Source organism: Canis lupus, chromosome 2 (assembly GCF_048164855.1).
Source record: "Canis lupus baileyi chromosome 2, mCanLup2.hap1, whole genome shotgun sequence".
Classification (NCBI taxonomy): Eukaryota; Metazoa; Chordata; class Mammalia; order Carnivora; family Canidae; genus Canis; species Canis lupus.
In genome coordinates, this window is record NC_132839.1 from 29,481,356 (window position 1) to 29,507,464 (window position 26,109).

Genomic DNA, 26,109 nt, shown 5'->3' on the forward strand with positions numbered 1-26,109 from the left:
GATCCTGGAGACCCGGGATCTTCATGTCGGGCTCCCGGTGCATGGGGCCTGCTTCTCCCTCTGCCTATGTCTCGCCTCTCTCTCTCTCTCTCTCTCTCTCTCTCTCTCTGTGACTATCATAAATAAATAAAAATTTTTTAAAAATCTTAAAAAAAAAAAAAAAAAGAAACAGGCATTACAGAAACTGACCCTCAGAAGCTCTGGTCAAATAATTACTACTCCAGGGCTTTGTGATTAGATAATTTGGCTCTTTCCCCTTGTCTTTCCATGGTACTCCCACTGTAACTACAGGACTTTTTCTGTGTGCTTTCAGTTTATGGTCCTGAAAAAGATAGCTCACTTAACTATCACTGTTACTATTGGAGCAAAATTTTGCACCAAACAATCTTATCTGCTCCTGATCATCTCAGAGAATGGCTTTCCTTGGACTAAGTAACTTTGATAAGAGTCAAATGGGGACAGCAGCATGGTCACACAAAAGAGGCCATGATCATCTATCACATAAGCAACCACTCAGGACACCCTCAGCAGACTTTGAGGCTCAGCACAGCAGGCTCCCAAAATACAAAGCCTCCTCTCTAGCTTATATGATCAGATGCAATCCCAATACCTAATAGATTACAACAGGATAGAATTTATGCACTCACAAAATGGTCAATACAGGTAAAAAAGAAAAAGAAAAAAGCAACAATTACACAGTTTAAAAGTAGAAAAAAAGAAAAAAAAAAAAAAACCTGGGACAAAAGTCTCTATCTTAGCATCTCTGGGATATCACTCTAATTCTGCTTTAAGTCCTTCAACTGCTGGGGAACTCCATACCAAAAAAAAAAAAAAAAAAAAAAAAGGGAGGCATTGTCAGGCTATCCTAACAGATCTTTAAAAATCTTTAGGTTAGGTGCACCTGGGTGGCTCCGTTAAGCATCTGTCTTCTGCTCAAGTCCTGCTGGGGGGGCAGGAGAGGGGGGGTGTTAGAGTTGGGGGGAGTTGGCTTCTCCCTCCCCTCTGCCCCTCCCCCTTCTCTCTTTTTCTCTCTCTCTCTCAAGTAAATAAAATATTTTTTTAAAAAGTCTTGGGCAGGGGACCCCTGGGTGGTGCAGCGATTTGGCGCCTGCCTTTGACCCAGGATCGAATCCCACGTCGGGCTCCCGGTGCATGGAGCCTGCTTCTCCCTCTGCCTGTGTCTCTGCCTCTCTCTCTCTGTGTGTGTCTCTCGTGAATAAATAAAATCTTTAAAAAATAAAAAATAAGTAAAATAAATAAAAAGACTTTGTGGGGGATCCTGTTGTGCCCAAGATTGCGAATCCAAGAAACCACCAAGGAGCCGACACCGATGCAAACACAAGAGGGTTTATTTACAAGCTCGAGCTCAGGTCCAAGTATACCCGACACAGCGGAACAGGGACTTGGACCCCGAAGTGGGTTACAGCTGGGTTTTTTTATAGGCTGGTCTAGGGATTTTCAGAAGGGATGGAGGAATTTCTCAAGTTCTGTTTACATTTTGATATGGGGCTTTCAAGGGCATTGAGCTCTGTTCTCATTCTAATATGGGACTTTCTATCACAGGTGTGGGCTCTGTTGTCTTTCGGATATGGGATTCTCTGCCGAGGGCAATTCTGAGCTCTGTTGTCTTTTTTTTTTTTTTTTTTAATTTATTTTTTATTGGTGTTCAATTTACTAACATACAGAATAACCCCCAGTGCCGTCACCCATTCACTCCCACCCCCTGCCCTCCTCCCCTTCTACCACCCCCAGTTCATTTCCCAGAGTTAGCAGTCTTTACGTTCTGTCTCGCTTTCTGATATTTCCCACACATTTCTTCTCCCTTCCCTTATATTCCCTTTCACTATTATTTATATTCCCCAAATGAATGAGAACATATAATGTTTGTCCTTCTCCGACTGACTTACTTCACTCAGCATAATACCCTCCAGATCACTTGCCATCAGGGAAATACAAATCAAAACCACAATGAGATACCACCTCACACCAGTGAGAATGGGGAAAATTAACAAGGCAGGAAACAACAAATGTTGGAGAGGATGCGGAGAAAAGGGAACCCTCTTACACTGTTGGTGGGAATGTGAACTGGTGCAGCCACTCTGGAAAACTGTGTGGAGGTTCCTCAAACAGTTAAAAATAGACCTGCCCTACGACCCAGCAATTGCACTGTTGGGGATTTACCCCAAAGATACAAATGCAATGAAACGCCAAGACACCTGCACCCCGATGTTTATAGCAGCAATGGCCACGATAGCCAAACTGTGGAAGGAGCCTCGGTGTCCAACGAAAGATGAATGGATAAAGAAGATGTGGTTTATGTATACAATGGAATATTACTCAGCTATTAGAAATGACAAATACCCACCATTTGCTTCTGTTGTCTTTCTGATATGGGATTACCTGCTGAGGACATCGAGGACATTCTGCAGTTTTTCCTATAAAGTTCAGCTTTTATTCACAGGGGCTTAAGATGGCTGTACTTGTGCTAATGCTAAACTTGAGGTGGAATGGCCTTGATTTTTCTCAGCCTCCACAATCCCTGGGTGGCTCAGCGGTTTATTTATTTATTTATTTTGGTTCAGCGGTTTAGAGCCTGCCTTCGGCCCAGGGTGTGATCCTGAAGTCACAGGATCGAGTCCTGCATCAGCGTCCCTGCATGGAGCCTGCTTCTCCCTCTGCCTGTGTTTGCCCCCACCCCCCTGTCTCTGTCTCTCATGAATAAGTAAATAAAATCTAAAATAAAAAATAAAAAAGTAAAAAGTCTTTGTGTTAGGACAAAATCTATTTTCATATAAACTGTCAATTAGCCTTTATTTTTTTTTCTGAAGCAAAAACAGGTTTATTCACTCCAGCAAGAAGCCTTCAACTATGTGAATATCTCACTTCTCCTTAGCCTCCTGTAGATTATTAACCCATTGAAGAACTTAAATCATTCTTCCTAAGGCTTGATTCCAGACCCACAGCCATTCTGACTTCTTTGGGCACATCTTGTTTTGTTCAAACCACTCTTTAAATACACACTTGGAACTGAAGACAGTACCAGTGGGTCAGACAAGAACAGAATATTATAGATTCTTCTTTAGGAAATCGCCACTAATTTCATTAATCCAATATATATTTTTCAAGAACTATATCACTCTAGTGATTCATATTAAATATCCCATAAATTTCCTGGATCTGCATTGAGCACTACTAAATATTATTTTTTTAAAAAAAGATTTTTTGGCAGCAATACCAGCAAAAGAATAGTTTACTTTCAAATTTTTCACCATCATCTCAATTATGATTATTGTTAAAGCCATGATACCAAAGTAAAATCAAATACTAGTTCTGTCATGTAGCATCTGTAAGAGGTACTCCACCACACTAACAGCCTCCCACTGTACTTGACTGAGAGCTTTCAAAGGTAGCCACAGGAGATGCTCAAGCTAGACAAAAAGTTTTCTACATACCTTTTTTTTTTTTAAGATTTATTTATTCATGAAAGAGAGAGAGAGAGTGAGAGGCAGAGACACAGACAGAGGGAGAAGCAGGCTCTATGCAGGGAGCCTGATGTGGGACTCGATCCTGGGACTCCAGGATCACACCCTGGGCCGAAGGCAGGTGCTAAACTGCTGAACCACCCAGGGATCCCCTACATATCTTAATAGTACTGATCCGGAGCACCCTGGAACTCTACCTTAGGTAAAACACATGGTCTCAAAGTGAATTACAGATGCATTTTAAGGGATAGTTTGAACTCTGGTAAAATTAACAACAACAACAAAAAAAATTTTAAGAGAATTGGACTAGCCTGGACTAAAAGGAACAGAGAATATTTCAACATGAAAAGAGGTTTCTGGGCTCCCAACTTTCAGTGGCTAGGAAGCCGGCTGAAAATGTTACTCCGCTGCAAAAAAAAAGAAAAAAAAAAGAAAAAGAAAATGTTACTCCGCTGCAAACATTGCTTACAGAAAAAAAGGACTTCTCAGAGGGAGGAACCAAAACCAAAAGAAAGTAATAGATTTGGGAAAGACTTCCAGGTAGCAGCTGGCCCTACTCAAGGAACACCCATTGCCCCAATTAGGGACCCTGACAAATGGGCCTGACTGGATTTCAGACTTGATACAGACCAGCAACTGCTACTCCTCTCCCTTTCCTCCCCTATTTGAATAGAAATGTCTATTGGGGTTATATTGTACTTGTCTCAACATCTTATGCTGGGTGTATCTTTTAAGCTTGTAGATCTGCATCAAGAGAAACATAGCTCCTCCTAACAAGTGATAGACTCTAATCCTTCCCACTCTTTTTTTTTTTTTTTTTTTTTTATTCATGAAAGACACACAGAGAGAGAGGCAGAGATACAGGCAGAGGGAGAAGCAGGCTCCATGCAGGGAGCCTGATGTGGGACTTGATCCCGGGACTCTAGGATCACGCCCTGGGCCAAAGGCAGGGGCTAAACCGCCGAGTCACCCAGGGATTCCCCTTCCCACTCCTTTTTGAGTTGGGTCTGGCTTTGTGTTTTGACTAAGAATGCAGCCAAAAAGAAATGACTCAAGAAGCCATTAACTTCCCCTCTAGACCTCTTGGAACACTACTGTGACTATGTAAAAAGCCCAAGTTATTCCTAGAAGAAAGCCCATGTGGAAGAGAGGCAATTGTTGCCACCCCATGACAGCCCCAGATAATTGCCAGATACTTGAGTTGAGGACATCTTAAACCATCCAGTCCAGTCAAGCTGCCAGAAAACTAAAGAGACAGAAGTGATTCCAGGCAATAGCATCCAAAAACAAACTACCCAACTTAGGCCAGATCAAATAACAGTATAGTGAGCAAATAATTGTTTTAAGCTACTAACTTTTGGGACTGTTTGTTACACAGCAATAGGGAACTGAGACTATGATAAATAAAATAACAATGCATCTTAATCTGATGAAATATAATCAGCAGCTCAATACATGCTTTTTTAAAAATATCAACTTGGGGAAAACAGAGTATAAACTTACACAGTTGACATGACCATAAAACACCAAAGACCACCAGTTACTACTACTATGTCCCAGACAAATGCTGAAGGAAAGTTTGCAATGTTAGACTATCACAGAAGAAATCCTCAAGATTCTTTCCTAGTGCTATCCAATCTCTAGGCACAAATGCTAAATGGATAAGGGAGGAGTGACATCAACTAACTAGATGAAAACAAAATAGATAATATCCTTGAATTATAGGTAATTTTTTAATGATGAGGTTTTCAATCTCTAACTCCAACTAAACTCTTAGGATACCACTGGTATTAATGTAATTTAAGTATCATAAATAAGAATGGTGAATTGTAGCCCATTTTTAGAGATTATTCTAAAAGAGTAGGATTTTTGAGGCCCAAAATAAAAGAATAGTTAGTTTATTAAGGAGGAAGCCTTTGTAGTGTCAAAGCACTAGAATTCAGACAAGCTGGGTCAGGTCTAGCAGGGTGACATAGGGCAAACCACTTGTTTGGCCGTGATTTCTCAACTTTGACCTGCCAAACACATACTACATGAACTTTTATTCAATGAGTAAGTCTTGGGGAAAACAGCATAGGGAATGTAATCGATCATATTATAATAGTGTTGCATGGTGACAGATGATAGCTACACTTGCAATGAGCATAGTACAACACACAGACTGTGGAATCCCTATGTTGTACACCTGAAACTAATGTTAACATTGTGTGTCGACTATACATCGATTAAAAAAAATGAACTTCACGAAATTAATAAGCTAAGAATATAGTTAACTGTAATTAAATGCAATTTCTTAAATTACTATTAATACTACTTATAATCTAATTAAAGCCACCATGCATTGAGTACTTATTACAAGCTAAGTATATGTTCATCTAATCCAATTAACAACCCTATAGAGAAGGTCCTATAATCCTATTTTACAGAATAGTAAACAGATGTATGGAGAAGCTAAGTAACATTCCAATATCTTACAGCTATTACTGACAAAGCCAGGATCAAATGCAGGGTTTTTTTTTTAAACTCTTGAGCAGAAACTTGTATGAGAACCTCAAGTCTAAAGTCTCAAAACAAAACAAGAATTTGGTGTCAGAAATGCAATCAACAAGCAAATAGAGCGTCATCAGCAACAGACCAGGAATAAGATTTAAATTCTAGTACCAATTCTGTACCAACACCTGGATATAAGATAATGAGCAAGTCAGCAATGAAAATTAAATAGTTTTTAATCAAGAAGAAATTAAGATATTTCACATTTGGCAATCATCCTATCTCTGGGCTTTTTTTCATTCATAGAATGGGATCTGAGGGGATCCCTGGGTGGCTCAGCGGTTTGGCGCCTGCCTTTGGCCTAGGGCGCGATCCTAGAGTCCTAAGATCGAGTCCCAGGATAGAGTCCCACGTCGGGTTCCCGGCATGGAGCCTGCTTCTCCTTCCTCCTGTGTCTCTGCCTCTCTATGTCTATCATAAATAAATAAATCTTTAAAAAAAAAAAAAAAAAAAGAATGAGCTCTGAATAAATCCATTATAAGATTTTCCTTTCCAAAGCTATGAAAGTTTGATTCTATTTTTAAACACTACATAAAATGTTATTTCCAAAATGAATTTTCCAGTCCAATCAATAAACATATTAATATGCTACAGCATATCAAAAGGTATGAAGGTTTTCTTATCACTTACTAATTTTTCTCTCATTTGAATAAACTGCACTCATTCTGGCACTTATTCATACTCTTACCCTGACTTATAAGAGCCCTACTATATTACTAATTTCTGATGGTTTTATTTTATTTTTATTTTACTGTATTTCTGTCTACATGTGAAATTAGTAACCTTAAGGATATATATTTCTTCAATATCTACTGAATAAATGAGTAAGTGAACAGAACAGGGGCATAAAATAATTAATACACATTGACAATGTGGAAACTAATTTTTCCTCCCTAGCTGTAAAGCCACATTATAACAATTCGAGGGGATTCTCAAAAACATCTACATAATACTCTATTTTTCAGATCACTACATATTTTCAGTTACTCCAAGTTTCTTGATGCACAATAAAAACTATTCAAATTTCATAAACTCTTTCACTGAGCCTATCACAACCACTAGAATCAAGCAGGGGCTCAAAAAAATGAATCCAGCAAATAATTTTACAACAGCTAGTAAAATCAAGTAAGCCATTACAGTTCCATTATCTAAGAAGATCATTCTCAGAAATTATTTTCATGACAGTTCAAATGAAGATGCTGGCAAAAGCGCTCCTAATATAAAAGGGGGAAAAAATGCTGAAGAACTTAAAAAGTAATAGAATCAAATAATTTTTTATCATTTCCTTCATTCTGCCTATGCTATGAGATGGGGTGTGAAGCGCCCCTGGTTGAACCTGTGGAGGCATTACAAGGCAGGCATGTCCGGACATTGGCTCCTCACACCTTGCCCTAGGCATCTCCTCCGTTGGGCCATTCCTGAATTGTAGCCTTTATAATGAACTGATAATCTGGTCATTCTAAAATGGCAGAGTAGTTACGTGGATCCTGAGCTCACCTGGTCCTTGAACTCAGCCATGTAACAAATCATTCTTAACACCAAGAAACCATTCTGAGATTAGAACAAACTACACAAATAGAGAGAGATAAGAGGCCACATCATGGAAGGTAAAGATAGAGAGACATGATTTGGGGGAGAAGAGGATCATGGTTTCGCAGAGGGAAGGCAGCCAGGTCATGGAGAAAGGTGAGAGAGAGGAGAAAGACAGAGAGAGGAGCACACAGGGGATCACACAAGGAAGACATTTCCCCAAAGCCACTGACTGGGAAAACGAGAGGAACTGATTTTTGTGAGTTTTTACAACCACAGGGAATAAACACTAAAATTTTAGAGGTCCACAGCACGGCAGGTGTGGAGCCCAGCAGGTGTTGCAGTGCTCCTGCTGAAAGAAGGAAGGCAGATAGGCCAGGGCAGACAGTATAATCTGAGGATACCCTAGGAGACACAGGGAGAGATGATCCCCCCTCTTCTTGGAGTTCGTGTAAAAGAAGTGACATGCCTCTCTGGCCAACAGGCTGGCAGTTGTCTGCCAACAAGCTGGCAGGTGCCATTACTCTCCCCCTACCATAAACTAACTTCAATGAGCACAATGAGTGCCAACAGTGGCATAAACCACTTATATCAAGCTCTGCTCCCGTGCTGCTTTTTTCGGGCATATGTGCCTGTGAACCAACACAGTGGGCCTCTCCACCAGGGGCTAGCACAGCCTACCCCCAATCCCACTCCTCAAAACACATAACACACCACATCTACAGACCATAGAATTCTGCAAAGCTTCAGCTTGAGTGGAAGTAACATCAGGTCTCTCTTAACAGGCAGACCAGAGCACAACTAGTTAAAACTTGCCACATTCTGGCCAACATCCAAACACTCCCCACTGCAGGCAAGGAGATACTCTGCAGAGGACTGACCAGAAGGAAACAGCAGGCAAAACACAGCAGCAGAGTGCACACGGCATACACCAGACACTTCCCTGAAATGCCAGGTCCTGAACAGTATATGACCTCTTCTTTATAAAGCTGATACTCTCAGTAACAGGATATATAACAGGCTTTCCTAACACACAGAAGACAGAAACCTAGACAAAACGCCGAGACAGAGGAATTCATCCTGAAAAAAAACAAGAAAAGGTCACAGCCAGGGATCTAACAAAACAGACATAAGTAAAATGCTTAATCCAGAATTTTTTTAAAGATTTTATTTGAGAGAGAGAGAGAGCAAGCGAGCTCGGAGGGGGGGAGGGGAAGGGGGAAAACAGACCACACAGACACAAACACACACAAACACACATACACACACATGCTGAGCGCAGAGCCCAATATGAGGCTTGATCCAGGACTCCGAGATCACGACCTGAGCGAAAGTCAGACGCTTAAATGACTGAGCCACTGAGGAACCCCTTGATCCAGAATTTAAAGCAACAATCATAAGGATACTAGCTGGGCTTGAGAAAAGCATAGAAGACACCAGGGAGTCCCTTACTGCAGAGACAAAAGGCCTAAAAACTAGTCAGGCTTAACTAAAAAACACTATAACCAAGATACAAAACCAAGTGAGTGTAATGGATGGAAGGATGCAGAGGATGGAAGAAGCAGGAAAATGAATAAGTGATATATAATGTAAAATAATGAAGCTAAAAAGAAGGAAAGAAAAATATTGGATCACAAGTGCAGACTTAGGCAACTCAGTGACTCCATCAAGCACAGTAGCATTCATATCATAGGATTCCCAGAAAAAGAGAGGAAAAATGTGGCAGAAGGGCTTTTTTAATTGAAATTCAATTAATTAGGGACACCTGGGTGGTTCAGTGGTTAAGCATCTGCCTTTGGCTCAGGGCAAGATCCCAGAGTCCTGGGATTGAGTCCCACATCTGGCTCCCCACAAGAAGCCTGCTTCTCCCTCTGCCTAGGTCTCTGCCTCTCTGTCTCTCATGAATAAATAAATAAAATCTTTAAAAAATAAATACGTAAATTCAATTAACATTTAATGTATTATTGGTTTCAGAGATAGAGGTCAGTGATTCAGCAGTCTTATATGATACCCAGTACTCACTACATCAGGTGTCCTCCTTAATGTCCATCACCCAGTTACCCCATCCCCAAACTCCCCTCCCCTCCAGCAACCCTCAGTTTGTTTTCCATGACTAAGAGTCGTTTATGGTTTATCTCTCTCTCTGATTTCATCTTATTTTTTTCCTCTCTTCACCTATGATCCTCTGTTCTCTTAAATTCCACATATGAGTAAGATCATATAATTGTCTTATTCTGATTGAGTTATTTTACTTAGCATGATACCCTCTAGTTCCATCCATGTCATTGCAAATGGAAGATTTTATTTTTTGATGGCTCAGTAGTATTCTATCATATATATGCATACATATATGTATATGTATGTATATCTATATATAGATAGATAGATAGATAGATAGATACCCCACATCTTCTTTATCCATTCATGTGTCGATGGACACCTGGGCTCTTTCCATAGTTTGGCTATTCTGGACATTGCCACTATAAACATTGGGTTGCAGTTGCCCCTTTGGATCACTACATTTGTATCTTTGGGGTAAATACCCAGTAGTGCAATTGCTGGATCATAGGGTAGTTCTATTTTCAACTTTTTGAGGAATCTCCATACTGTTTTCCAGAGTGGCTGCACCAGCTTGCATTCCCACAACAGTGCAAGAGGGTTCCCCTTTCACTGCATCCTCGCCAACATCTGTCCTTTCCTGACTTGTTAATTTTAGCCATTTTGACTGGTGGTTTTGATTTGTATTTTCCTGATGCCAAGTGATGTGGAACGTTTTTTCATGTGTCTATTGGCCATTTGTATGTCTTCTCTGGAGAAATATCTATTCATGTCTTCTGTCCATTTCTTGATTGGATTATTTGTTCTTTGGGTGTTGAATTTGATAAGTTCTTTACAGTTTTGGATACTAACCCTTTATCTGATAAGACATTTGCAAATATCTTCTTCCATCAGGCAGAAGGTTTGAAGAAATTATACCCGAAAATTTCCCTAATCGGGGAAAGGAAACAGGCATCCAAATTCAGGAGGTAGAGAGAACTCCCATCAAGATCAACATAAGCAGGTCAACACCACAACAAATGGGTTAAATTTGCAAAATACAGAAATAAAGAAAAAAAAATCCTAAAAGCAGCAAGAGAAAAGAAATCTCTAACTTGCAAGGGAAGACAGATTAAGGTTAGCAGCAGATCTCTCCACAGAAACTTGGCAGGCTAGAATAGAGTGGCATGATATATTTGACATGCTACATGGGAAAAATATGCAGCCAAAATACTCTATCCAGCAAGGCTGTCATTCAGAATAAGAGAGATAAAGTGTTACCCAGACAAACAAAAACTAAAGGAGTTTGTGACCACTAAACCAGTCCTGCGAGAAAAATTAAAAGGGACTCTTTGAGTGGGAGACAAAGACCAAAAACAACAGACTAGAAAGGAACAGAGAAAATCTCCAGAAACAACTTAACAGGAAACACAATGGTACTAAATTAATATCAATAATCACTCTGAATGTAAATGGACTAAATGGTCCAAAAGACATAGAGTATCAGAATGGATAAAAAACAAGGCCCAATTATATGCTGTCCACAAGAGACTCATTTTAGATCTAAAGACACCTGCACATTGAAACTGAGTTGAGGGAGAAACATTTATCATGCTAATGATGTCAAAAGAAAGCTGGAGTAGCCATCCTTCTATCACACAAACTAGGTTTTAAACCAAAGACTGTAACAAGAGATGAAGAAGGGAACAATATCATAATAAAGGGGTCTATCCAACAAGATCTAATAATTATAAATATTTATACCCATAATTTGAGAACACTCAAATACATAAAACAATGAACAAATATGAAGGAACTCATTGATAATAGAATAATAACGGGATTTTTTTTAACATCCCACTTACCCAATGAACAGATAATCTAAGCAGAAAACCAATGGCATTGAATGATACACTGGACCAGATGATCCTAATAGATATATTCGGAACACTTCATCCTAAAGCAGTATACAGATTCAAAATACACATGGGACATCTTCCGGAAGAGATCACACACTGGGTCACAAATCAGGCTTCAACAAGTACAGAAAGAATGAGATCATACCATGCATATTTTCCAACCACAATGCTATGAAATTTGAAGCCAACCGCAAGAAAAAAAAATTGGAAAGCACCAATAAATGGAAGTTAAAGAACATCCTACTAAAGAATGAATGGGTTAGCCAGGAAATTGAAGAAAAAAAAAAAATACATGTCAACAAATGAAAATGAAACCATGATAGTCCAAAACCTTTGAGATGCAGCAAAAGCAGTCATAAGAGGGAATTATATAGCGACACAGGTCTAGCTCAAGAAGCAAGAAAAATCTCAAATATATAGCATAATACCCCTACAAGAGCTAGAAAAAGAACAATAGATGAAGCCTAAAGCCAGCAGCAGAAGGGAAATAAAGATTAGAGCAGAAATAAATGATATAGAAACAAACAAACAGATCAATGTAACCAGGAGCTGATTCATAGAAAGAATTAATAAAAGTGATAAACCCCTAGGCAGACTTATCAAAAAGAAAAAACGACCCAAATAAATAAAATCTCAATGGGGTGCCTGGGTGGCTCAGTCAGTTAAGCATCCAACTCTTAATTTCGGCTCAGTTCATGATCTCAGGGTCATGGAATCAAGCCCTGTGTCCATACTCACAGTAGAGTCTACTTGAGATTCTCTCTCTCCTTCTCCCTCTGCATCTCCCCCTGCTTGTGCTCCCAATCTCTTTCTCTAAAATAAATAAAATCTTAAAAAATATAAAACCACAAATGAGAGAGGTCACAAACACCACCATAGAAATAAAACAATTACAAGAAAATATTATGAAAAATCATATGCCAACAACTTGGGTGAACTAGAAGAAATGGATAAATTCCTAGAAGCATATAAATTGAGCCAGGAAGAAATACGAAAATTAAACAGACCGATAACCAGCAAAAAAAAAAAAATTTGAATCAGGGCAGCCTGGGTGGCACAGCAGCTTAGCACCATCTTCAGCCCAGGGCCAGATCCTGGAGACCCAGGATCGAGTCCCACATCAGGCTCCCTGCATGGAGCCTGCTCCTCCCTCTACCTGTGTCTATGTCTCTGTGTCTCTGCCTCTCTCTCGAGATCTCCCTCTCTCTCTCTCTCTGTGTGTGTCTCTCATGAATAAATGAGTAAAATCTTTTTAAAAAATTGAATCAGTAATCAAAATCTCCAAAAAACAAAAGTCCAGGACCAGAGAGCTTCCCAGGGGAATTCTACCAAATATTTTTTTTAATGTTTTGTTTTGTTTTTTTAATTTTTTATTTATTGATGATAGTCACAGAGAGAGAGAGAGAGAGAGAGAGAGAGAGAGGCAGAGACACAGTCAGAGGGAGAAGCAGGCTCCATGCACCGGGAGCCCGACGTGGGATTCGATCCCGGGTCTCCAGGATCGCGCCCTGGGCCAAAGGCAGGTGCCAAACCGCTGCGCCACCCAGGGATCCCCCAAATATTTAAAGAAGAGTTGATACCTATTCTTCTCAAATTCTTCCCAGTAATACAAATGGAAAGAAAACTTCCAAACTCATTCTACAAGGCCAGGACTACCTTGATTCTAAAACCAGACAACAACCCCACTTGTTAAATAAAAATTATTAAAATAATTATTCGCCAATATCATTGATGAACATGAATGCAAAAATTCTCAACAAATTGAATCCAACAATTTATCATTTATCACAATCAAGTGGGATTTATTCCTGGGCTGCAAGGGTGGTTTGATATTTGCAAATCAATCAATGTGATACATTGCAATAATAAAAGAAAGAGTAATAACTATATGATTCTGTCAATAGATTCAGAAAAAATATTTGACAAAATATAGCATCCTTTCCTAGTAAAAACTCTCCACAAAGTAGGGATAGATGGAATATGCCTCATCATCATAAAGGCCACACACAAAAGACCCACAGCAAAATACCATGCTCAGTGGGGAAAGACAGCTTTTCCGCTATGGTCAGGAACAAGACAAGGATATCCACTCTTACCACTATTATTTAACATAGTACTGGAAGTCCTAGCCTCAGCAATCAGACAAAAAGAAAGAAAATGCATCCAAATCAGCAAGGAAAAAGTCAAATTTTCACTATTAACAAAAGACATGACATTCTATGTAGAAAACCCAAAGGATGCTACCAAAAAGATTGCTATAAGTGAAACACAAATTCAGAAAAGTTGCAAGAGACAAAATCAACTTACAGAAATCTGTGGCATTTCTACACACCAATAATGAAGCAGCAAAAAGAGAAACCAAGGAATCAGTCCCATGTACAACTACACCAAAAACCCTAAAATGACTAAGAATAAATCTAACCAAAGTGATAAGAGGTCTGTACTCCAAAAACTATGGAGTACTTCTGAAGGAAATTGAAGACACAAAAAATGGAAAAACATCCCAAACTTATAGATTGGAAGAACTACTTTTAAAATGCCTATGCTACCCAGAGCAATCTACACATTTAATGCAATCCCTATTAAAATACCACCAGCATTTTCCACAGAGCTAAAACAAATAAACCCAAAATTCGTATGGAACCACAAATGACCCCTAATAGCCAAAGCAATCTTAAAAAAGAAAAGCAAAACTGAAAGTCATCAGAATTCTGGACTCCGAGTTATAGAACAAAGCTGTAGTGATCAAGACACTACAGCATTGCCAGAAAAATAGACACATAGATGAATGGAACAGAATAGAAAACTGGACCTACAACTATATGATCAACTAATTGACAAAGCACGAAACAAGATCCAGTGGAACACAATCTCTTCAACAAATGATGTTGGGAAAACTGGACAGCTACAAGCCAAATAATGAATCTGGACCACTTTCTTACACCATACACAAAAATAAATTCCAAATGGATGAAAGACCTAAATGTGAGACATGAACCATCAAAATCCTAGGAGAACACATGCAGCAATCTCTTTGACAACTTCTTATCAGATACATCTCTAGAGGCAAGAGAAACAAAAGCAAAAATGAACTATTAGGACTTACCAAGATAAAAAGCTTCTGTACCAGGGAAGAAGTTCATCCACATAAAAAGCTTCTGTACAGCAAAGTAAACAGTCAACAAAACTAAAAGGCAACCTTCAGAATGGGAGAAGATATTTGCAAATGACATACCTTATATAAAGAGTTAGTGTCCAAAATCTATAAAGAACTCATAAAACACCCAAAAAAACAAATAATCCAGTCAAGAAACGGGAAGAAGACATGAATAGACATTTCTCCAAAGAACACATCCAGATGACTGACAGATACATGAAAAGATGCTCGACATCACTCATCATCAGAGTAATACAAATCAAAATTACAATAAGGGATTGATTACCTCACACCAGGCAGAATGGCTAAAATTAAACAACACAAGAAACAACAAATGTTGGAGAGGATATGGAGAAAGTGGAACGCTCTTGCACTGCTGGTGGGAATGCAAACTGGTGCAGCCAACTGTGGAAAACGGTATGGGGCTTCCTCAATAAGTTGAAAATAGGGACGCTTGAGTGGCTCAGCGGTTGAATGTCTGCCTTCAGCTCAGGGCGTGATCCTGGGATCCAGGATCCGGTCCTGCATCAGTCTCCCTGCAGGGAGCCTGTTTCTCCCTCTATGTCTCTGCTTTTCTCTGTGTGTCTCTCAAGAATAAATAAATAAATCTTAAAAAAAAAAAAAAAGTTAAAAATAGAACTACCCTATAACCAAGCAATTACACTACTATTTATATAAAGGATCCAAAAATATTGATTGCAAGGAACATATGCATGCCAATGTTTATATCAGCATTTTCAACAACAGCCAAGAGAAAGGAAGTGCCCAAATGTTCACTGACTGATTAATGGATAAAGAAGATGGGGTGCATATATACAATGGAATATTACTCAGCCATCAAAAAAATGAGATCTTGCCATTTGCAACAACATAGATGGAGCTAGAATGTATTATGCTAAGCAAAACAAGTCAGTCAGAGAAATACAAATACTATATGATTTCACTCATATGTGGAATTGAAGAAATGAAACATTACCATGGGGGGAAAAAAGAGACAGGCAAACCACAAAACAGAATCTTAACTACAGAGAATAAACTGAGGGTTGCTGGAGGGTAGGTGGGCAAGGGGATGGGTTAAATGGCAGATGGGTATTAAGGAGGACACTTGGGGTGTTGTACTTAAGTAATGAATCACAAAATTGTACTAATGAAACTAATTTGACACTCTATGTTAGCTGGAATTTAAATAAACTTTAAAAAGTCAAATAGGTTTGTTGTTGCTGCTTTTGTTTTTTTAGAGAGTGAGAGAGAGGAGAGCTGGAGGGACAAGGGAAGAGGGGAAGAGAAAATCTTAAGCAGGCTCCACACTGAGTGTGAGCCTGACGTGGGGCTCAATCCCACCACTCTGAGATCATGACCTGAGTGGAAGTCAAGACTCAGACGCTTAAGTGACTGAGTCACCTAAGTGCCCTAAAAATCAAATAGCTTTTAACCAAGAAGATATTAGGATGGTTGCCAAATGTGAAATAACATGTTTTGAAAATATGAAATTTTTCAATACTGAAAATTAAAACATCTGAAAAAAAAGATGATCACAAGTTATCAAAAAGATAAATCCAAGAACTTCTGTATGTAAGTAGAGAGGACCAGAAATGCTATTTCAAAAATCACACATAAAAGGAAACTGAAAAAAGAATAGCAATAAAGCTTCACTTTAGGAAGCAAGGCAGGTGGACACAAATGGAAAGATAAAGGGTCACACATGCAGTGCTGTGACAGTCACCAAAAACAGAGTAAGGCCATAAACAGGAACATGTGTACAGCCAAATGTTCTTTAGGCCTAAATTATCCATCCCTTGAAACATTTTGTGGACTTGAATAATCATCGCTCTCTGGGTACATCCACTTATAAGCAACAAAAAAGTTTTATAATTTTATGCCACAATGATTGAGTATTTAAAACTACTTCTGGGGGGATCCCTGGGTGGCGCAGCGGTTTAGTGCCTGCCTTTGGCCCAGGGCGTGATCCTGGAGACCCGGGATCGAATCCCACATCTGGCTCCCGGTGCATGGAGCCTGCTTCGCCCTCTGCCTGTGTCTCTGCCTCTCTCTCTCTCTCTCTCTCTCTCTGTGACTATCATAAATAAATTTAAAAAAAAAATAAAAAAAAATAAAAAAAAAAACTACTTCTGGGGACACGTGGGTGGCTCAGTGGTTGAGAGTCTGCCTTTGGTTCAGGGCGTGATCCCCGGATCTGTGATGGAGTCCCACATCAGGCTGCCTGCATGGAGCCTGCTTCTCCTCTGCCTGTGTCTCTGCTTCTCTCTCTGTGTCTCTCATGAATAAATTTAAAAATCTTAAAAAATAAATAATAAAACAAAACTACTTCTGGAGGGGCTCCTTGGTGACTCAGATGGTTAGGTGTTCAAGTCTTGATTTTGGTTCAGGTCACGATGTCAGCGTAGTGGGAATGAACCTCACAACAGGCTCTACTGAGTTTGAAGCCTGCTTAAGATTCTCCATCTCCCTCCCCACTCGTACATGCTCCATCTCTTTCTAAAAATGAGTAAGTCTTTAATTAAAACTACTTTTGGGAAAAAATTCAAAAAATAAAACCAGTTTTGGGTTTAGAATTACTACAACCACCATACATATGGCAGAAAAATCAAACTGTCATGGCAACATCAGATGTCACAAAAGAGCAGTCTAGGTTAAGAAGAAAACAACGTCTTGCCTTAAGAGAATCGGCTATGTAAAATGAGCCACAAAATGGAATGACCAACTAGAAAACAGGCCAATTGTCATACGCTGAATAAATGACACCAATGAATTACCTGAATTAGGAAAAGCTAACAGGTTCATACTGTCATGCCTTCAAAATATTTTAAAAGTAATACCTATTTGGCAAGTCATGAAATGTGTGTTCAGAATGTCTGTATGATTTAAGAATAATCTGATTTTCCACAACATGGAATGATGGAATACCAACTACTAAGTGCATGCGGGAGTGAGGAAGGCATGCTCCTTAACGTGCAATCATACGGCCTCTAAAAGCCTGTAAGTTCCGGGCTGGTTACAGAGTTTTCTTAAAGGACACTAGTTAGCAAAGAAATAGCAGACTGAGTCCCTTCTACATTCCCACACAGGGTATCAAGTTGTCGAAAACCAGGATCATTTAATTATAATAATCCTTAACGAAATTAAAAGGCCAATAATAAAAAAAAAAAAAAAGGATATTTTCCCCTTCTAGGATCTTTTTTTTTTTTTTTTTTTTTTTTTTTAAGTAATTTCTACGCCCAACATGGGGCTTGACCTCACAACAGCGAGATCAGGAGTAGCACGCTCCACGGATGGACTGAGCCAACCAGGGGCCACCCCCTGCCCGGATTCTTAATAAGAGACAAAACCAGGAGTAATGAGACGTAAACTCAGAGGTGACACGTGTGTAACCACAAGATAAAGTTAAGTCTTTCATTTTGCGTGACTACACATGAAAGCTACTATTGCACGTATCCAGGAAAAAATTAATACACTTCACCCAACAGTTGGCAACAAATCACACGTGGAAGCGGCTGAGCTCACCAAGACGCCTGCACCGTCACTCTTCCCGGAGACGCTGCGCGCTGGTGGCAGCACAGGTCACGCGCGCCTTCACCTGCCTCGCCGCCCCCCGCCCCCGCCGCCGCCGCCGCCGGCCCCCACCAAGCGGGTGACAGGCGCCCACGGAGGAGGACAGCTCTGCGGGAACCGCCGCGGGCGCGGGCGCGGGCGCCCCCCCGCCGGTCACCGTCCTCGGAGCCCTCCGGTGGGAAGGCGGCCGTCCACGTGCACCTTTGTGTCCAGGTGTGTTTATATTTGACTTCTGCCTGGCTACCGGGCCCCTCACGCCTCGGCCAGGCGGGCGAGGGGGGAGAGCAGCGCCGCTGGTGGCATGTGGGCGCAACACAAGTTTAAAAAATAAAAACATAACCTTTTTTTTTTTTTTTTTTTTTTTTTTTTTTTTTTTTTTTAACTGCAGGGTAGTGGGTGCCCTGGCCGGCCTGCCGTCACCTCACGCACGCCCGGCCGCCGCCGCCCCTGCCCGTCGGGGGACGGCTCCGCCTGCCCGGGCGCCGCTCGCCTCGCCGCCGAGACTCGGGCGAGGGCACGACCCGGCCGGGCGGGAAGGGGGCGCGGGCGCGGCGGGGGAGCGAGCGCAGGGCCCCGGCCGCCGCCCCCGAGCCGGGCGGCGCGAGGCCCGGGCGCGACCCGAGGCGGCTGCGGCGGCCCCGGCCCGGCCCGGGCGGCTGAGGGGCGCCGCGGAACTTGCCGTTCTCCCGGACAACGACGCGTCGCGGCCGCGGGGCCCGCGGGGCCCGCACGCTCACCTTGAAAGGGTTGTTGAGATCCGGGTCCGCAAACGGGTTACTGTCGAAATCCGACATCACGCTCGCGCTCGGCGTCAGCCACCGGACCCAGGCGCAGACCGGGAGACGAGGCGAGGCCGCCGCCCCCCTGCGCGCTCACGTCGCCGCCGCCGCCGCCGCCGCCGCCGAGCAGATCCGGGTGCAGCTCTCGGGGCCACCCAGCCGGCCGCGCCACTGAGCATGCCCGGTGCCACGGGCTCCCGGCCGGCGGCGCCGCTCCCGTCCGCGGTCGCGCTCTTCCGGGCCGGGATCCACGTTCCGGGCTTTGGCTTCGACCGCAGGGACCAGGGGCGGAGGGAGCCGGGAGCGGCGGGCCGGGCTGAGCCCCCGCGTGCGGCTGGACTCCATCCCACCGCCAGCCGCTGCACGCTGGCTCCCTGAGGTCCAACGTGACGGGGGGGGGGGCACCTGTGAGCGGGGAGGACGCGCGCGGACCCCGCCTCCCAGGCCCGGCAGGCGGCCGGACGCGCAGGCTGCGCACCTGGGCAGGGGGCGGCGACTCAGCCGCGCTCCGGGCCCCGACCTCGCCGCCGAGCGCGGCGCACGCGCCCCACCCGCCCCACCTGCCCCCGCAGCCCCTCGTCTTCCGGTCCCGGGACGCGCGGCTGCTGACAAATCACGGAGGCCGGCCTCGCGGTACCGACCCGGGCCGGCTCCGCCGAGCTTCGGGAGCGAGCGGACGGCCCGCTGGGGGTCCGGCCCTGCTCCCATTCTCCGGAACCTGCAAAATGGCTACTTCTCGGCAAATGAATGGGGCTGGGTGAGGGTGACACGAATCCAGAAGTTAAGGCCCTAAGTTACTGTTGGTGGCTAGTGGATGACAAAAGGATGCTTCTTTTTTTAACTTTAAGACATTTGGGTGCAAAATACACACCCCTGATTTTTTTTCCTAACGGTCCCCAACACCAGGGATGAGGTCACTGGAAAATGGGTACGCGTAAAGAATTTTGTACCAGCTGTTGTCCTGCTCCTGCACTTAACCGGAGGGCACCTCTATCCCCACTTTAATCTGTCTGCTCTAACCGGAAAGCACTTAGCAGAGGAAGCGCTGGAGAGCCAGAATTATTCTCACCTGGTAGGTGCCTAAGAATCGTAAAAACTAGAATTAATCTGCTTCGCCTGAGGGGGTGGGGGATCCTTGCACAATGCAAAGTCACCGGCAGTGATGCTCCTTGCCCCCTGTGAAAGCACTAGCTCTAGGGTTGATGGACACCCCCCCCCAAAAAAAAAAGCAATACATTAACTATAATCTCTCTTTGGCAGGATCCAAGTTGAAATATAGGACAAAGAAGCTGCTTCTAGGCAGCTGACTAGGAGGGTCAAGGAATAAGTGATGACAGAAATGATGATGGCACAGCCTCAAGATTCTAGACGTGGAGAAGAGCTAACTATGTACTCACCACCCTATCCTCCGCTGCTGCCTGGTGCCTGGTTCATTACGTTCATGCTCAAAATATGTGTTGGGTTCAAATCCCACTTCTGATACTGGTACTACTCACTTCCTATCTTTGAATCTCTAAAGGGTTATTTACGAATTATGTAAGATATAGAAAAGTGTCCTGCGTGTACTCGGTGCCTAACAAATATGGGTTGAATGTCTGAAAATGGCAAGGGGGCCCAGCGCATTGTTGTTAGATACTTTTGTCCTCATCTCTCCTGAGCTTGACCTTGCCCACCTGATCTGCTTCTCCAGCCACTTTGGCCCTCCATCCCTCCACCTGTCCTCCAAATGACTCATATAATCAGAAGCTATTTATTATGCATCTACTATGTTCCAAGACAATGAGTACTAGCTTAGCCTGCATTGCAGGATGGAAATTTCCAATACACTGTGTTTACAGCTAATGATATTAGCGCCTAAAGTCTTACTGACTTTACTGTTACAGAATCCTTTGGAATACTTGTTAATGATGCAGACGCTCACCTCTGTACATCTCCTTTTTTTTTTTTTTTAAGATTTTATTTATTCATGAGAGACAATGAGAGAGAGACAGAGACACAGGCAGAGGGAGAAGCAGGCTCCATGAAAGGAGCCTGATGTGGGACTTGATCCCGGATCTCGGGATCATGCCCTGATCCGAAGGCAGACGTTCAACCGCTGAGCCACCCAGGTGTCCCTCCTATCTTTTAAATTCTGCTTAAAAGAATCTAAAGTAGGGGCCCTGGATCTGCATTTTTAATTTTTTAAATGTCTTTATATACAAATACATTACATAAGTCCATACATGGATTCACAGCATATACTAATGTTCTCACTTTTTATCTCTTTATTCTTTGCTTTCCTTTCTCTCTTCCTCTACTTTAACAACCTAGTATTATCCTTTCAAAATGCTCATAACACTGTACATCTACGTGCACATAATATACAATCATGCACAAATACATAATAAATAAATACATAATACATGTTCATGTAGACATATTACATATACAGAGTTTTGGCATTGACTTGAAAATAGATATAATACATATTGTCCTGCAACTTGTTTTTCTTGTTCAATGATACTACTGGCAGTTTCTTAGTGAAATGTGTGTTAGCAAAGAGACCGTATAAGCTTTCTGACCCAATATACCACATAAAAATTACCACTTTTTAAAGTTTTTGTGTATATTTATGTAATTTCTGCCTGCAATGTAGGGCTTGAACTTACACATGCTCTTCTGACTAAGCCAACCAGGGGTCCCAATATTTTCACCTTTTATGTGTACCTAACTATAGAGGTGAAAAGAGTCGGGAAGCATGGCCTGTGTCTAATTTATTCTCTTTTAACAGTTGCGAGATCAGCATATTTATTTTTTTCCTTTTTTTAATTTCATTTATTTTTTATTGGTGTTCAATTTGCCAACATATAAAATAATACCCAGTGCTCATCCCATCAAGTGCCCCCCTCAGTGCCCCGTCACCCAGTCACCCCCACCCCCCACCCAACTCCCTTTCTACCACCCATTGTTCCTTTCCCAGAGTTAGGAGTCTCTCATGTTCTGTCTCCATTTCTAATATTTCCCACTCAATTTTACTCCTTTCCCCTTTATTCCCTTTCACTATTTTTTATATTCCCCAAATGAATGAGACCATATAATGTTTGTCCTTCTCTGATTGACTTATTTCACTCAGCATAATACCCTCCAGTTCCATTCACGTCAAAGGGAATGGTGGGTATTTTTCATTTCTGATGGCTGAGGAATATTCCATTGTATACATAGACCACATCTACTTTATCCAATCATCTTTCAATGAACACCGAGGCTCCTTCCACAGTTTGGCTATTGTGGACATTGCTGCTAGAAACATCGGGCAGGTGTCCCCCCATTTCACTACATCTGTATCTTTGGGGTAAATCCCCAGCAGTGCAATTGCTGGGTCGTAGGACAGTTCTATTTTTAACTCTTTGAGGAACCTCCACACAGTTTTCCAGAGTGGCTGCACCAGTTCACATTCCCACCAACAGTGCAAGAGGGTTCCCCTTTCTCCACATCCTCTCTAACATTTGTTGTTTCCTGCCTTGTTAATTTTCCCCATTCTCACTGGTGTGAGGTGGGATCTCATTGTGGTTTTGATTTGTGTTTCCCTGATGGCCAGTGATGCAGAGCATTTTCTCATGTGCTTGTTGGCCATGTCTATGTCTTCCTCTGTGAGATTTCTGTTCATGTCTTCTGCCCATGTCATGATTGGATTGTTTGTTTCTTTGCTGTTGAGTTTAATAAGTTCTTTATAGATCTTGGATACTAGTCCTTTATCTGATAGATCATTTGCAAGTATCTTCTCCCATTCTGTAGGTTGTCTTTTAGGTTTGTTGACTGTTTCTTTTGCTGTGCAGAAGCTTTTGATCTTGATGAAGTCTCAATAATTCATTTTTGCTTTTGTTTCCCTTGCCTTCCTAGATGTATCTTGCAAGAAGTTGCTGTGGCCAAGGTCAAAAAGGGTGTTGCCTGTCTTCTCCTCTAGGATTTTGATGGATTCTTGTCTCACATTTAGAACTTTCATCCATTTTGAGTTTATCTTTGTGTGTGGTGTAAGAGAATGGTCTAGTTTCATTCTTCTGCATGTGGCGGTCCAATTTTCCCAGCACCATTTATTGAAGAGACTGACCTTTTTCCAGTAGATAGTCTTTCCTGCTTTGTCGAATATTAGTTGACCATAGAGTTGAGGGTCCATTTCTGGTTTCTCTATTCTGTTCCATGGATCTATGTGTCTGTTTTTGTGCCAGTACCACACTGTCTTGATGACCACAGCTTTGTAGTACAACCTGAAATCTGGCATTGTGATGCCCCCAGCTATGGTTTTCTTTATTAATATTCCCCTGGCTATTCGGGGTCTTTTCTGGTTCCACACAAATCTTAAGATGATTTGTTCCAACTCTCTGAAGAAAGTCCATGGTATTTTGATAGGGATTGCATTAAATGTGTAAATAGCCCTGGGTAAGCATTGACATTTTCACAATATTAACTCTTCCAATCCATGAGCATGGAATATTTTTCCATCTCTTTGTGTCTTCCTCTATTTCTTCCAGAAGTTTTCTGTAGTTTTTAGGGTATAGATCCTTTATCTCTTTGGTTAGGTTTATTCCTAGGTATCTTATGCTCTTGGGTGCAATTGTAAATGGGATTGACTTCTTAATTTCTCTTTCTTCAGTCTCATTGTTAGTGTATACAAATGCCACTGACTTCTGGGCATTGATTTTGTATCCTGCCACACTGCCAAATTGCTGTCTGAGTTCTAGCCATCCTGGGGTGGAATCTTTTGGGTTTTTTAGGTACAGTATCATGTCATCGGTGAAGAGGGGGAGTTTGACTTCTTTGCCAATTGGAATGCCTTTTATTTCTTTTTGTTGTGTGATTGCTGAGGCTAGGACTTCTAGTATTATGTTGAATAGCAGTGGTGAGAGTGGACATCCCTGTTATGTTCCTGATCTTAGGGGAGAGGCTCTCACTGTTTCCCCATTGAGAATGATATTGGCTGTAGGCTTTTCGTAGATGGCTTTTAAGATACTGAGGAATGTTCCCTCTATCCCTACACTCTGAAGAGTTTTGATCAGGAATGGATGCTGTATTTTGTCAAATGCTTTCTCTGCATCTATTGAGAGGATCATATGGTTCTTGTTTTTTCTCTTGTTGATATGATCAATCACATTGATTGCTTTACGAGTGTTGAACCAGCTTTGCATCCTGGGGATAAATCCCACTTGGTCATGGTGAATAATCTTCTTAATGTACTGTTGGATCCTGTTGGTTAGTATCTTGTTGAGAATTTTTGCATCTGTGTCCATCAGGGATATTGGTCTATAATTCTCCTTTTTGGTGTGGTCTTTGTCTGGTTTTGGAATTAAGGTGTTGCTGGCCTCATAGAACGAGTTTGGAAGTACCCCATCTCTTTCTATCTTTCCAAACAGCTTTAGTAGAATAGGTATGGTTTCTTCTTTAAACGTTTGATAGACTTCCCCAGGGAAACCATCTGGCCCTGGACTTTTGTGTCTTGGGAGATTTTTGATGACTGCTTCAATGTCCTCCCTGGTTATCGTCCTGTTCAAGTTTTCTATTTCTTCCTGTTCCAGTTTTGGTAGTTTGTGGTTTTCCAGAAATGCGTCCATTTCTTCTAGATTGCCTAATTTATTGGTGTATAGCTGCTCATAATATGTTTTTTAAATCGTTTGTATTTTCTTGGTATTGGTAGTGATCTCTCCTTTCTCATTCATGATTTTATTAAGTCTTTTCTCTCTTCTTTTTAATAAGGCTGGCTAATGGTTTATCTATCTTATTAATTCTTTCAAAGAACCAACTCCTGGTTTTGTTGATCTGTTCCGAAGACAGTTCTTCTGGTCTCTATTTCATTGAGTTCTGCTCGAATCTTTATTAATTCTCTTCTTCTGGAGATCAGCATATTTAAAGGACTCCAAGTGATTCTGATAGAAGTGATATGCTGACAACATTTCGAGAACACTGGTAGAAGGTTGTTCACACATAAGGTCCATGGGTGAGCTTACTGATTAGCTTTCATGAAATCTAGACTCCTAGGACATGAGAAATGAAAGGAAGTTAGCTGTTTCATTACAGAAGAAGAAACTGACTTTGGACAGGTTAAATAATTTGCTTCAGGTTAAGTGGCAAAGGGAGTGAATAGAGGAACTAGGAACAGAATTCCATTCTCTTGACTCACATTTCAGACATTAAATTGAGAGATTTGGTTAGTAATATTTCATAAAAGAAAAAAATGCTATGTGGAAGATAGAAAGTCAACATATGGGAATGTTTGGATGCCATTTGTTGGGTGCTATTTTCCAGGGGCTGCCTCCTAAATTTGATAGAACAAAGAATGAAGAATCAAAACTAGTTCCTAAATGCAGCTCTGCCATAAACCAGTTGTGTGACTTTTATCAAATCAATTGCACTCTCTGATCTGAATTTTCACACTAGTCATTCAATAAGTATTTATGGAGCATCTACTAACTGATAAACAGTGTTTTGGATGTTGAAGGTAAAGCAGTGAATGAGATAAAAATGTAGAGACTGTTCTCAAGAAACTTCCTAAAAGGCGTAGAACATAACTAAATGATATTTTGGGTCCTTTGGACAGCTCTAACATTTTATTAACCCGTGACCATGTCTCTTCCCCCTCACTCTGGTTTCCCTGCCTTACGGTATGCCTCACAGTATTATCATGCTTCTTCTCCGTAAGTCTAACAAAGTAAATTTGAGAATCTTTTGGGCAGTGGTTGTAGGCTGAAGTCCATGTTTTCAACATTGGCTAACATGTAGCCAGTAAACGTTGAGAAAATGTCAAGATAGAAATTTACATTTCTTACCTCAAAAAGTTCATTGGACTAGGGGTTCACTAATGGGTTAAGGTAGAAATTCATCATCTGTCACAGTGGACCCTGTCTCAAGCTTTGCTGCTGCTGCTACTAATCCCCACAACACCCCAACAGAAGTATATGTGGCCTTCTGTTTTGCCAGTGGCTCCATTTCCAGGACGTAGGAGACAAAAGCACTGTGGTTTGGCCAAATAAAGGTCCCCCAAAGATGTCTACACTCTAGCCCCTGAAGCCTCAGAATATGTCATCTTACGTGGCAAAAAGGGACTTTGCAGGTAT

The 26,109-nt window shown here is 41.7% G+C and overlaps 1 protein-coding gene and 1 long non-coding RNA gene across 7 annotated transcripts in view; one reads left to right on the top strand and one right to left on the bottom strand.

Moving 5' to 3' along the window:
• Positions 1-19,218, bottom strand: part of SCAMP1 (secretory carrier membrane protein 1) — a 120,960-nt gene extending 101,742 nt beyond the window's left edge. The window contains exon 1 of one of the 3 annotated variants that reach the window (XM_072794028.1): positions 18,983-19,218. In XM_072794028.1, the coding sequence (XP_072650129.1) occupies positions 18,983-19,039 (57 nt within the window). In that variant the 5' untranslated portion in view covers positions 19,040-19,218. The remainder of the gene's footprint in view (positions 1-18,982) is intronic. The other 2 variants (XM_072794045.1, XM_072794038.1) reach the window with 2 other exon arrangements.
• LOC140614787 (uncharacterized) overlaps positions 19,211-26,109 on the top strand; it is a 43,259-nt gene continuing 36,360 nt past the window's right edge. For 2 of the 4 annotated variants that reach the window (XR_012015564.1, XR_012015569.1), the window contains exons 1-2: positions 19,573-20,096; positions 20,285-20,509. This is a non-coding gene — a long non-coding RNA (uncharacterized lncRNA). Of the gene's footprint in view, positions 20,097-20,284; positions 26,106-26,109 lie in introns of all 4 variants that reach the window. The other 2 variants (XR_012015568.1, XR_012015565.1) reach the window with 2 other exon arrangements.